This window comes from Toxoplasma gondii, chromosome XI (genome assembly GCF_000006565.2).
Source record: "Toxoplasma gondii ME49 chromosome XI, whole genome shotgun sequence".
NCBI classification, from domain to species: Eukaryota; Apicomplexa; class Conoidasida; order Eucoccidiorida; family Sarcocystidae; genus Toxoplasma; species Toxoplasma gondii.
The window spans coordinates 1,946,717-1,959,656 of record NC_031479.1 but is presented as its reverse complement, the minus strand read 5'-3'; the positions used below and the strand labels follow the sequence as shown (position 1 = coordinate 1,959,656).

Sequence of the window (12,940 nt, the reverse complement as noted above, 5' to 3'; positions counted from 1 at the left end):
ACTTCCAGCAACAGACTATTGTGTAAACTTTGTCTGCAAACTACTGGCGAGGGCCAACATGTGTAGTCGTATACATATATATATATATATATATATATATTGCACACATATATGTTTGTCTGTATATCCTTTTTACAAATACATCAGGGGCCCAAATTTTAAACCGCGAACATCATGTTTCAGATATGAGCTCCAGTGGTACGCACGATTGTTTCCGGACAGTTCGGTGTCCGTTCGATTTGTAGAACATAGTTCGCGCACCTCGGCTTCCTGGGTAACGTGAACTTTTGCTTTCTCGTGATCAGCCGAGGACTTCTTCACTGAGCTCAGTACAAGTCGAAAAGCTCGCAAACACGATGAACAGATGAATGAGGTCTGTCGTTTCTGTCCATCGTGGCTCCAAACTTGTGTATGCGTGCGTCGATTCTTCCGGTAAACGAAGGAATGCAAATAAAGTGAAAGCAAATGAGCGGCGGGAAATGTGTGTTTTTACAAATTGGAGGGACATCTGCAGACAGGTAATGACGCTGTCGAAAACATAATGACCTGCAAAACCCCTTCTTCAAGAGCCCTACCTGTGCCGGCATCTGTCCTGAGTTCCCACAGGTCTACAAGTCACTATACACGTTATTGCCGTATTCAACATCGAACGGAAATGCTTTAGGACCATTTCTCTAGGTCCCCCCGAGTGTAACGCTGATTCGGCTTGTGTTGTTTGCACTTGTGTCAGAACCAGGTGAAATTCCGCGGAAAGTCGCAACGCCTAGTTGCCGGTTCCGAGTTTCGCGTTCACTTCCCTGTTCTGGACTAAATTTTAGACAGCTCGCATGAACCTAAAAACTGGTGGTGCGCCTTCGCAGTCATCATTGGTAAGACTGCTTCTATCGGTCCCGTACACCGTTGTGGCTGCCGCGTTTTTCACCTACTGCCCCCGCATCCCCGACGAAAGCAAGACTTTCTTCCATGGACATGGCGAACTGACAAAGAGGACACCTGTACAGAGGCGGTTGTCCGAGCCTTTCCCACGGCAGCGTATAATCATGGGGAAGAAAATACCGTTTTCGCTGCTTCTACGTAGTCCCTGTTGTAGCGGCCTGGCTGGACGTTTCGGGATAGATATCTGAGTGGCAAGAACTGCTGATTCGCTAGAATCTGGGTTATCTCCTTTTTCAATGTGCACTGAAAAGCACTTCGATGCTAAGCGAAAATACTTGTGGACACCGGGTTACGCATATTTTTTTCAGCTGCCTTTTGATGAGCGACTCAACACACCTGCGTAATCACCAGTATGCTTGCCAGTCAGTCCCTCATTAGATGCTACTCTTTCGAGACGTCTCTGTTGAAACTGCAGTTGTATGGAAAACCAGATTTGAACTTCCGGGCTCTCCTCAGGATTCCCGTAATCCCACAGAGAAACGCTGATATTCGCAAAACCCGAGCAGAAATCCACTTCGCGTAAGCTTCTAGGTAAGAACACGCTTCTGTATGCTGTCTGCTATGCGGCGGTAACCCCAGTCTTTGTGCATCCGTCGAGGAAATGTGTCTGCTTCGTGTTCGGAAAGGATTTTTGACGCAGATGGGATTTCTACCCAACGCGGGCACACAGTTTCTGTGCGTGTTGCTAGCCCCACGTGCCCACACTTGCATCTGAGTTGCTTGTTTCGAGTCGGCGGGCGATTCAGAGAAAAACCTGGAAACGCCTAACCTTTTCCATGGCGCTCCACCGCAAGATGCACGGGCTTTCTTTTTTATGCGAAAAATCACGAACGCTAGGTCGACAAGACGATTCTCATCGTCTCGCATCCCGGTTCTGAATCTTTTGGGAACACGCGCTGCGTATATTGACACAGAGGGCGGAAATCGAGAAAGGAAAAGAAAGACCGGGACAGTCACACCAAAACGCCGGGAGAAAGAGCTCCTCTGGAGAAACTAGATCTCTCTCTCTGTCGTGAGGCAACATTTTCCGCTTCATAGTTCCAAGCAAACACCGAACACGGGAAACGGCTGCACCAGGCGCATCGTCGACAACGACCTCACCCGCAGAAAAAAGATACACAGATGCTCGCATACCTCTTTCCATATTGGATCCATACACGTTGATGCCAGCAGGGGCCTTCGACTTTTTCATCCACATGTGTATGCGCATGTGTGGGAAGCTGCCGTCAAAGCGACTGTACGGCGTCGACTAGCGGGAGGTTATTCTGTTTTAGAATCTGTTCAACCCAGTCGGCGAAGTGACAGGGCTGGTGAGTCACTGTAGCGACATCATTTGACGTTTTCATCCCTTTCCCTGGAAGCAACTGCTCCCTTCTCCACCTCCAAAATGGCCGGTGCAACCGCAGTGTACCAAGAGTACATCAACACCAAGTTGAACCCCGTTCTTGAGGGGCTCGTCGTCGAGGTTCTCCTCGAACACCCTGATGACCCAGTCACCTTCATGATTTCTCGGCTTTGTCAGCGCGCTGGAATCCCCGATCCGGTTGCAGGTACGAAGACTCAAAGCAACATTGCTGGTTCGAGAGTATGAACTCGTTTTCCACCACCTACAATAGATTCTTTCTCTCAGGTCCCACCTCTCCCTATGCGGTAACACGCAATATGTGTTGCAACGAACAGTCTTCTTGTGTCGCCCACACACACACACACATACACAGACACGTATTTTGGCAGCGACTCACGTTTTCTGCATTTTTGCTGACGAAATGTTCAAATGACCGCATGGTTCCGCGAAGATACACCAAACAAGCAGAAGGCAAAGACAACGGAGGCACCAAACTCTTCCAAGAAATCTCTCAACCCAGGAGAATCCCGTGTGTGATGAAACAAACAAACATCTCTGAACAGATCCATAACAACTGGGAGCGAGCCTGGCCCTTTGTCGGGACTTGACAGTCCACTTGGAACGGATAATGCATTGAATCCCGCCATGACCCACCCACTAAGAAGCATCTGTGCAGAATGTGTAGATGTGTGTTGCATCTGACACACACAAATGCATGATCTCTATGCAGAAACGCTCTGTTGAGGTTCCTTGTTCCTTGTCGTTTCGACATCCACGTGATCTCCTTCCCTCATCCATCTCCCAGGGACTCCAGGCGCGGTCAGCCACTCAGCTCCTGCGTCTGTCAATCCCACTTGACGCCTCCATGACCGTTACTTAGACTTCCTTTCTGTCCTGCGCATATACTTTGCGCTTCTCTTTCCTTCATTTCTGTCTCAGGCGCGGCAGGCGGGAAGAATGAAGCTGAGGAGTTGAAAGTCGAGATCGGCCTGTTGCGCGAGCAACTGAAAAATCTGCAGAAAAACGGCGTCGACGGGAGCCCCGCAGAGACGCACGAGTCGGACGACTCTGACGACGAGCACGACGACGACGTCTTTGACGACGACGAAGCGGTGATGTCCAGATTCAAGAACCTGAATAAAATGCGGTGCTCGGTCTCCGCGGAGGTGTATGGCGAGTGGAACAAGAAGAAAAACTTTGTTGCACCCGTCTATGAGAAGGATGAAGGCCAGAAGGAGCAACTTGAGGTGGGAAGAGCGAAAGAAACACTCGGAGTCGCGGAAGGAAGCGGTTTGACGCCGCTTTCCTCACTAGCGTGTTCCCTTCGCTGATAATCGAGAAATCTGTCCAACAAACACACAGGCATCAGAGGCAGGGATTCCGCGTCCGACGGACTGGGAAACACTCTTGTTCCCACTCTCTCTTGTTGCATCAGCTGTTTCTCTCTCTCCGGCGATTTTCTGCTATGTCTGTCGTTTCTCTGTGGGCGTCCTTTCTCTATGCTGTCTCCGTACGACAGCACACGAGTCCTTGCATGCGTACATTCAACTTGGAATTCCCCGTATGCATCTAAGCCCCTCCGTGAGTGTATCACTGCGCCTCATGAAGGAAAACGCTCTCGCTTTGCTCTCTTCCTGCGTGCTCACGTGCTCTGCGGTGTGTTTTGCGCGAAAGACTTTTTCAGTGGACTTCTCCGGTATGTGCCTGCGGCTGTGCAGCGCATTCTGCGCCAGTCGTTCCTGTTCAACAGCCTGGACGAGAAGGATCTGAACACGGTGATTCTGGCAATGCAGGAGAAGAAAATCGAAGCGAGCACGTGCTTAATTCGCGAAGGCGACGACGGCGAGTGTCTGTACATCGTCCAGAGCGGCGAGTTGAACTGTTCGAAGCTGATCGACGGAGAAGAGAGAGTGGTGAAGGTCGTCGGACCAGGAGACGCGTTCGGCGAACTGGCGCTCCTCTACAACGCGCCTCGAGCTGCGACAGTGACCAGCGTGAGTGCATGCGATTTGTGGGAGCTTGGTCGAGACACGTTCAACGCCATCGTCAAAGACGCGGCGACGAAGCGGCGATCCATGTACGACTCTTTCCTGAAGAGCGTCCACATCCTCGACGGAATGGACGCGTACGAACGCGGGAAAGTCGCCGACGCTCTGCGCACGGAAATGTTCACCGATGGAGCGTACATCGTCCGACAGGGAGAACTCGGAGATGTCTTCTACATCGTCGAAGAAGGAAGTGCAGTTGCCACCAAGTCCTTCGGCCCTGGACAACCGCCTATCGAAGTCAAGAAATACCAGGTATTCGAAACACTTACTCGTCTATGCGGAGATGTCCAGAGAGATATCTGTTTTCCAGCGCCGCCGTTTTCTTTCATCATATGCGTCTCTTCGTGGAAATGCATGCATCTACACGAACAAGACCGAGACTTCGCGCTAGTCACGGACAGCTACGGTCAAGTACTCACGGCCTTGTAGAGACCTCAAGGGGATTAGTGATATATAGAGAGATATATATGAATGTATCTGTAGAGAGAGGGAGCTGCCTCTACATATTGTGTGTGAATAAATCCATTTATGGAAAGATTAAGATGTCTTGATTTTTCTGACTTTCTGCGGGGAAAACAGGAAGACTCTGACTGGGAGTTCTGCTGTGTTTCTGTCGCATCGGACGGCTAGGCTGGCGACTACTTTGGAGAACTTGCGCTGATCAACGAGGAGCCTCGCGCTGCGAACGTGATTGCGCATGGCATTTGCAAGGTCGCGTGTCTCGAAAGAAAATCTTTCAAGCGTCTCATGGGATCTGTCCAGGATCTCCTCAGCAAGAAGGCTTCTGAGTACAAGAGAGAATCCGACTGAGGGAACGCACGGAAGGACGGGGCAAGAAAGCGAAGAGCGACAACACAGAAAGCCCAGAAGGAACGCCATTGAGAAGCGAAAGCGTTCTTCGAACTTTCTTCCCCATTTAAGTGCGACAGATTCTTTTCAGCAACCGAACGCAGACGAAACAAGAAACAGGCGGACATGCGTTGGAGCTGTACACGCATACGAAAACGCTTGTAGAAATGAAAAGAAATCACAACTGCCTAACGAGGACTCTTGCGAGGAGAGACACGCCAAGGCAATCGTCTGAGGGATGAAAGAAAGACAGACAAGCAACAAAAAAGATCTCCGATGAGAGGAAACATGCGGGGAGCAAACGGAACAGGAGACAGGCCGCTACGCACCGCACACAAGATTACTGTACATAAGACACAAACACAATACACTTTTCTCCAGACATGCCACAAATCAAAGTAAACGCGACAGCACATCTAACACTCACCTTCGAAATGTATATATATAATATACGTGTATATACATGTATATATATATATATATATCTTTGTAGCTTTGGAAGGCCATCCATACGTCTGCATCGAGGCATACACAAATGAGCGGACGACTGTTGTTTTCTGTAAAATTTGGCGTCCGCCAAGCGTGTCAAGCGTCTGCTCACAGTTTGGAGCCCGCGAGTTCGTTTCCATCTCTTAGTCTCTCTCTCTCGAGAACGCCGCGGAACGCTTCTTGCGTTGTTCCCTTAATGAAATTCCACCGGGTTCCCCAAAAGCCATCTCGGCAGTCATCTTCGCCTCCCGACGTTCCCCCTTGCCTTTCCTGCTTGCACATCTCGACTTCTCTCTACACATTGTTATACCCGTTCACAGCGAGACGCATGCGCTTCCATTCAGAACTCACCCCTCTGCACTCATGTGGTGAATGGCACACAGTAGACGGCCGATTGTTTGTGTTTGCAGTGTGATCTTTTTGACCATGATAGATAGTGTTTTCCCACAGACGTAGGCGCATTTCTGTATCTGCACATATATATATATATATATATATATGCGTGTATTTGCAGATATGTACTCTGTAAGCCAGTCAACAGACACTTGAATTCGTGAACGTGAGGGCGTCTTTGCCCAGGACCTACTCGGAGGGAAGTGCAAATGCACAAGCACAAAAGTATACACCAGAGGGCCGCCTGGAGAGTCGCCCCGAGCAGCGCCTCTCATACAGGTCTAGAAATCCAGTTCGGTGTGCGTGTGTGTGTGTCAGTCATAAAGAGCGTGACTGAGTTCTATCCATCATCGTAGGCACTCTAATGTCTGTAACATCTTCGATTCTATTCTGCTGCTGCTTCTCTAGACGGTTCTCGCTAGCAACTGCACAAAAACGCTCTTGAACTGCATCTAAACGTTATATGAGATCTGCAATTAAGACGAGTAGCAGGCGTATGTGCATAAACGTATACTCTTGCCGGATTTGTCCGGAGGATGAAAAGGAAGACTTCTTTGTGCCATCATGACTTCCAATTTTTCCCTAGTGTGTATCGTTGGTGAGTTCGTTGGATCTGCTCCTCAGTTTACATTTGAATGCATGCGTTCCCGCGTACATAAGAGAAAAGCGTTTTCGTGGACACCAGACAGAGAGTGTAGACTTCATGGCGAGCGAGCGCTTATTTCTCGTGAAATATCGAGCACTTCATTCTCCGTGTTCTGTGCGTTCCCCACCGGAGAATGGCGGATGCGTCGGGTCCGGCTTCTTGCAAGCCACTTCAAAGCAGCTGAATCGGGCAAACTCAGCCTGTCGAGAGCCAATCCAGGATACCCAATCGTATTTTGGCAGTCGGCAAAACAGGCATTTTCGTCTCGAAACTGGGCTGGGAGCGGACCTGCAAGCCGCCCACAGCATGCGTCTTTCTTTGGGGTGTGATAAGACTTTGTGTCGGCAGTGACAGACACAAGAAGATGGGTGAGGAGAGGTGATGTGCAGCGAGTACGAGGGACACTGATAGGCTTACTCAACTTGTCTCCTGGCCAATGCCTTCCTACCGGATCCGTCTCCACCCCTCTCAGTTCCCTGATCCCTTTTATATCTCTCGATCCGCTTAGTTCTTCCTCGATCTCTCCACTTCTGCCTCTCAACATGTCTCTCTCTTCGCCTGTCTGCTGCTATCTCTACTTGTGTCCCCCGCTCAAAACCTCTAACCATGTCTCTCGATCTCTGAAATCATTTGTCGATTTGTACAGCAATGTCCGTCTCTCCATGCCCTTATAAATGTCTCTGTCACCAATGAACTCTGTCTGTATGAACTGTCTCCTCAAAAACTGTCTCTCCATCTCTGAAACTGTGCCCCTCTCGGCCTCAACACCCGCCTTCCACTCTAAAACAGTGTTTCTCTCTATCTGTAGAACAGCCTGTCAACCTGCATAACCGCGCTCTTTCTCTCTGCACAGCTATACTCTTTCTCTCTGCATCACACTATGGTCTCTCTATCTGCATAACTATGCTATATCTCTTATAACTAGGCTCTTTTTATCTGTAGAGCTCTTTCGCTCTCCCTCTAACCTGTCGTGCGGCCACAGCAGCTGCGGCTTGTGTTGTCCTTCCTCTTTTTTCTTTTTTATTTCAGTCTTTCGGTGTCCATAAATTATTCCGAGTGCAATTCGGGACCCGGAGGACCGCACGAGATGCGTTAAACACACACACATTTCGAGAGACTGTAAAGGACATGAGGACTTGATCTTTTCGTCACGAAGCAGAGAAGAGTCAGAGAGAGGAATACATGCGAGGCTGCACAACAGCCAGCAGCTGCGCCACGAACAAATTTTTCTAGTCCCCCTGGAAGGGCAGGCGAGTGTGCGGCTTTTGGGGTCTGCATTTTTTTCTCGGGAGACTTCTGGTCTTCTTTTCTTTTCGTGTCTTTTTTTACACTTTGCGCCCTTCGCAGCTGCAGACTCTCTCAGAGACAGAGACACCCCCATTCGATGCTTGCCGCCTAGCTGAAAACCTGTTCTGTTTTTTGCGTGCGGTCCTGACCTTCGCTTTTCTCCTTTTCTGACCTGTCTCTTCGTTTGTGCTGGGCCCCCACATTTTTTTCTGGGTTTCTTCTGCGTTTTCACTTCCCTCTCTCCCTGAAGAAACTCTCGTCTGTCCTGTTGCGCCTTGTCCACTGTAGATACACCTTCGCGGATCCGTCTTCCTCGTTTCTCCGCGGTCTTTCCACGCGTTGTTCCCCTCTTTTTCGGCACCCGTAAAACCTCTCGCTGTCTCTCATCTTCGAGGCGCTTGCGTGGCGGCGCTTTTCACCGGAGTTCTGCCAAGCTGTCGCGCGAGAGCTCCGCCGTCTGTGTCTCTGTTCCTTCGTCCACGCGACTCTCCCGCGCTGCGATCTGGATGCGTCGCGCCCGACCTCGAAAACAGTCAGGTCCCCCACACACCAGCGAGATTCCTTTCTCCCCGTTTCCGACAGAGCCTCTGCTCTGTTTCTCGTTTGCGGGAGACTCGGATTCTGCCCAGCAGGTCAAGAGTTTCGCACATCATCCCGCGCAGCCTCGGGAGCCGCGAGCAAGACCTGTCCCGCGCCACCCGTTTGTTTTCTCGCATCCCTCTCTTTCTGCGTCGCCTTCTTCCTCTTCTTCCGCGTCTTCGACTTTGCTTCAGTCTCCTCACCATGGCAGAAGCGGCGCCTGCGCGAGCGAGTCTCGCTGGAAAGGTTCCTGGGCCGCGGCCTCCCTCTCTCGCGGTGCATCTGTACCTTTTTCTCTACAACTGCGTCGCGACGGCCGCCTGGAGCGTCGTCTTCTTTCTATTCGCGCAGCATGTTTGTCAAAGGGCGTCCTGGACCGACTTCGCCGTCCCCGCGCTCTACCGCTCTCTCGAGTTTCCTCTCCTCTTCGCTCAGAGCATGCAAGTGATGGAAGTCCTCCACGCAGCCGCTGGAATCGTTCGCAGCGGCGTCATGACGACCCTCACGCAGGTGAGAAATGTAGCGACAACGAACGGAAAAGAAAGTGCAACGCAAAAAGAGAGAGACACGATCGAGGAGAGAAGGGAGCGAGAGAGTAGAGGAGTGGAGGCGGAGGGAAGCGATAGAAGAAGAGAGGGGGAAACAGGAGGAACGAGACGGGAGCAGCAAGTCGAGACGAGTGGAGAAGAGTGGACAGGGAGAAAAATAGTCGACGAGACGAGAAGAACGGCAAGCAAAGTCGACTGAGAAAACAACACAAGACTGGATAGGCGGTGAAGAGTGAAGGAGACGTCGACGCGTGGACGGCGTGCCAACCCTTGCGTGTGTGCTCGGATTCTTGATCTGCGATTGGATCTTCCTCTTCATCGAGGAAGCTCAACAGAAGGAGTTGCGCCTGTCTCGGGGGACATAGGGAGTCTCGGCGTCACCGTGGGGACTGTTTTCTGGACTTTTCCGTCTCTTCTGAGTGCCACTGTGTTCTTCAGTTTCCCCGCGTTTTCTGTCTCTCTTCTCCATTGTTTGCAAGTCTCTGCCTTCTCGCGACTGCGGCTGTCTCCCAGGTTTTCTCTCGTCTCCAGCTGGTGCTTTTTCTCTTTCGCGTTGTGCCCGTGACGCACGAGAACGCTGCCTTCTGCAGCCTGATCGCTGCTTGGTGTCTCGCCGAGTTGCTGCGGTGAGAGGAGACTCGAGGGAAAGGAGCGAGAGGAAGGAAGTGGAGAAGCGAGACGCACCAAAGAGAAAGGGTGTGGAGAGCGAAGAGAAGACCGCGAGCAAGGGAGAGGAAAGGGAGAGGAAAGAGAAGACAGATCGAGAGGGACAGAAGGCCAAGGGAGAGGAAAGCGAGAAGACGAGAAGCCGGAGCGACGGAAAGAAAGGGGGCACAGAAAAAAAAGTGCAGACGGAGCAAAAGATTAGAGCAACAGAGCACAGCAGAGAACTTGCGGTGAGGGCCCTCAGAAAAGACCGCATCAGTGGAAGAAGCATGAGAAGAAACGGCTGTGAGAGAGGACGAAGAGCGAGAATACAAAAAAGAGACAGGAGAAGGAAGAGAACAAGGGTAACCAGCGTACGGAAGCAAAGAACAAGATACTGCTTCGGAGGCACGAGACTTTGACCAGCTCGGGCAGGAAGCAAGGTAGAAACACACAACGGGAGCAACGTCGTTCGACACTTAGTTAGGGGGGAGGGGGGACGTTTTCGCTTCGACTTGCCAAGGTCTTTGCTGCTGTCTCGACCGGTGACACTGGTGTCTGTTTCTTCAGGTACCCTTTCTTCTGCGCACAAGAACTGCTCCTGTGCATCCACCACAAAGAGGCGAAGAAAGCTTTCGGAGATGACGCAGCGACGGCGATCGTCAAAAGCAAGACCGAGGCCCCGATGATCCTCAGGTGGCTACGGTACTCTGGTGAGGCTTCCTCTCCCTTTCCCCTTCTCTTCTTCACAATTTCGTTTCCTCTTTCTTCTCTTCTCGCCTTGCCTCTTCCCCCTTGCTTCTGGTGTTCCTTCTCGCTTCTCGCTCGTCGCTTCTTCTTTCTGTGTTTTCTTTTCGCTCGTCGCTTCTTCTTTCTGTGTTTTCTGTTCGCTCGTCTTTTTCTTAGTGTGTTCTCTCTCTGTCTGTTGCTTGTCTGTCCTTTCTCTCGTCTCCCTTTCTGTCGACTAGTGCTGCGTCCGTTCTCTCTTCGATGAGGCCCGCGCCTTGGAAAGATAGCTTCGTAGAAGGCAGGCGCGATGCGTAGGCTTCGTAGCCTCTTTCGAGGTTATCAAGACTTCACGGTGCCTCTCGACACTGCGACAGTTCTGACCGCGCGGCGTTTCCTCGGATGCTCTGTCTCTGGGGGGAGTCGGCTTGCGCGCGCGCATAATACACACCTCAGGCGAGTTTGCGTTTTGCGCTGTGCACGCCGTTGCTCTTGCTGCTGCTGCTTCCCTCTGTGGCGTTCGACTTTCTTTAAAGGGCCCACAGCGTCTGCATGCGCGCGCGTCGGCGCGTTGCTGTCCGCTTCTGTGTCCAGGCTTCACATTCCTTTATCCGGTGGGGATCACCAGTGAGGTGGTTTGCATGCTGAGTGGACTGAGCACTCTGCAGCTCCCCAGCTTTACGCACTTCCCGGCCCCGATGCCGAATGCGTTGAACTTCGAGGTGAATCTGCACGGCCTGTACGTCCTCCTTTTGCTCACCTACATCCCCGGAAGCTTCCTGCTCTACTCTCACATGCTGCGACAACGGAAAAAACACCTGTACGGCGCAGGCAGCGAAGAGAAGAAAACACAGTAAACAGTGGACGCGAAAAACTCAGCGAACGAACATGGCAGGAAGGAGAACAGAGCGACCGAGAGAAGAAGAAGACTGAGAGTGAGTGAGAAGAAGACTGAGAGTGAGAGTGAGAGAGGCAGAGGGAGAGGGAAGGGTGAGGAAGAAGAAGGAGAGTGAGAAGGGACGCAAAACAGACAAGTTTGTGCACAACTGAATATGACGCTGGGAAAAGGCAACGAAGAAGCGACAGATGCAAGGGTACAAGAAGGAAGAGCCAACGGACGAGGAATCTTAGACAAAGAGACTCGGCCGTTGTCGGTGGAAATTGCTGAGAACAAGCAACTGCAGGAGAGACACTGGAGGTCAATCGCTCGCGTGTATATTTCGTTTTTTCTCTCGGACTTCCGTCTCCTTTTCTGGATGTCTTCACATTCTCGTCTTCTCCCCTTTTCTCGTCGTGTCTACTTTTTTCATTGAACTCTGTGCGCCCTTGCCTCCTTGAGGAAGAAGCTGCAACGCCTACAAAAACACAAAAAGATAACTCAAGAGATTTCTCTTTTGCCTCTCTCGCGTCTGCGGCCAGTTGCCCGTCTTCAGAAGCTTCGCAAAGGAACCGGGTGCGTCCATATCTCTCCAAATATATATATATATATATATGCCTGTGTATATCTCTTTGAATCCCCCCCCCCTCCAGACACTTTGTCTGTCCATGCAAATATGAATTTGTTTTCATTTACAATTATACGCAAACATACTCAAATGTAGTAGTCCACTTCAGTGATTGAATGCATGCGGCACAATTCCTCTTGTCGGGACTTCGTTGGTGCAAGGGCCAAGGGCGAGTCTAACGCAAAAAGCGAATTGTCTCGATTCACTGTCCCCACTCTGAACTCATGCACTTTTCAAGAAAGTGAAGAGACAGAACTGTGACGCTGTGACGGCTCCATTTTTCTAAGAACGACGCATGCAGTTGGACGTCGTAAGTGAGTGAGGTGCTCTCAAGGCGAACAACCTCCGTCACTGCACAGTAATCACGCTTGAAAAAACCAACGCTTTCATATGCAAATACATATATAAATACACATATTTTCAAACATTTATAAACAAGGACAGAAATTGCATGCAAGTAAATGCACATCAGTGCATCACTTTTTGTGGCGGACCAAATGTGACTCGCACGGAAGCCGACGGAGACGTACAGTGGAAAAAAACAAATACATACCAATACAGAAATATGCATATATACATAAAACATATGCGTATATACATAGTATATACTATATATATATATATATATATTTGTACTCTCGGGTATCTCGTTAGGTTTATGAAACCATGCATCTGTGTACGCATTTATGTCTGTTCCTGTCGGTACGCCTCTGTGCAGCATCCACAATAGTCCAACTTTAGCACATTTCTCTATACTGTGCGTGCATATTTAAGTGTAGATATTCGATATACTTTTTATCCGTCTGACTGAGAAGTACACCTTTGTCTAGATCTATACTGCAGCGACTTTTTAAAAATCAAGCAAAGTTTCCTGAATGAGCTCGTGGGCTATATAACGAAACACTGTGTTTAAGCGCCATAATAAGTATATTTGTATGTTTATT

At 50.3% G+C, this 12,940-nt stretch overlaps 2 protein-coding genes across 2 annotated transcripts; both read left to right on the top strand.

Annotated features, from left to right (window-relative positions):
* The first annotated feature begins 1,624 nt into the window (after nt 1-1,624).
* On the top strand, nt 1,625-5,177 carry TGME49_311300 (cyclic nucleotide-binding domain-containing protein). The gene is made up of 2 exons (XM_018782665.1): nt 1,625-4,581; nt 4,960-5,177. Exons 1-2 carry the CDS (start codon nt 3,781-3,783, stop codon nt 5,137-5,139), a joined length of 981 nt encoding a protein of 326 aa, XP_018635528.1. The 5' UTR covers nt 1,625-3,780; the 3' UTR covers nt 5,140-5,177.
* A 2,803-nt stretch (nt 5,178-7,980) lies between these two features.
* On the top strand, nt 7,981-11,864 carry TGME49_311290 (protein tyrosine phosphatase family protein, ptpla protein). The gene is made up of 4 exons (XM_002364330.2): nt 7,981-9,082; nt 9,634-9,746; nt 10,336-10,478; nt 11,086-11,864. Exons 1-4 carry the CDS (start codon nt 8,777-8,779, stop codon nt 11,346-11,348), a joined length of 825 nt encoding a protein of 274 aa, XP_002364371.1. The 5' UTR covers nt 7,981-8,776; the 3' UTR covers nt 11,349-11,864.
* The last annotated feature ends 1,076 nt before the right edge of the window (nt 11,865-12,940 follow it).

What these genes read in the sequence shown, in the direction of transcription:
- TGME49_311290 (XM_002364330.2), top strand. Translation starts at nt 8,777, where the DNA reads ATGGCAGAAGCGGCGCCTGCGCGAGCGAGTCTCGCTGGAAAGGTTCCT. An exon ending in TGTCTCGCCGAGTTGCTGCG is followed by an intron (nt 9,747 to 10,335) that starts GTGAGAGGAGAC and finishes CTGTTTCTTCAG; the next exon opens with GTACCCTTTCTTCTGCGCAC. An exon ending in CAGGTGGCTACGGTACTCTG is followed by an intron (nt 10,479 to 11,085) that starts GTGAGGCTTCCT and finishes TTCTGTGTCCAG; the next exon opens with GCTTCACATTCCTTTATCCG.
- TGME49_311300 (XM_018782665.1), top strand. Translation starts at nt 3,781, where the DNA reads ATGCTGTCTCCGTACGACAGCACACGAGTCCTTGCATGCGTACATTCA. An exon ending in TCGAAGTCAAGAAATACCAG is followed by an intron (nt 4,582 to 4,959) that starts GTATTCGAAACA and finishes TCGGACGGCTAG; the next exon opens with GCTGGCGACTACTTTGGAGA.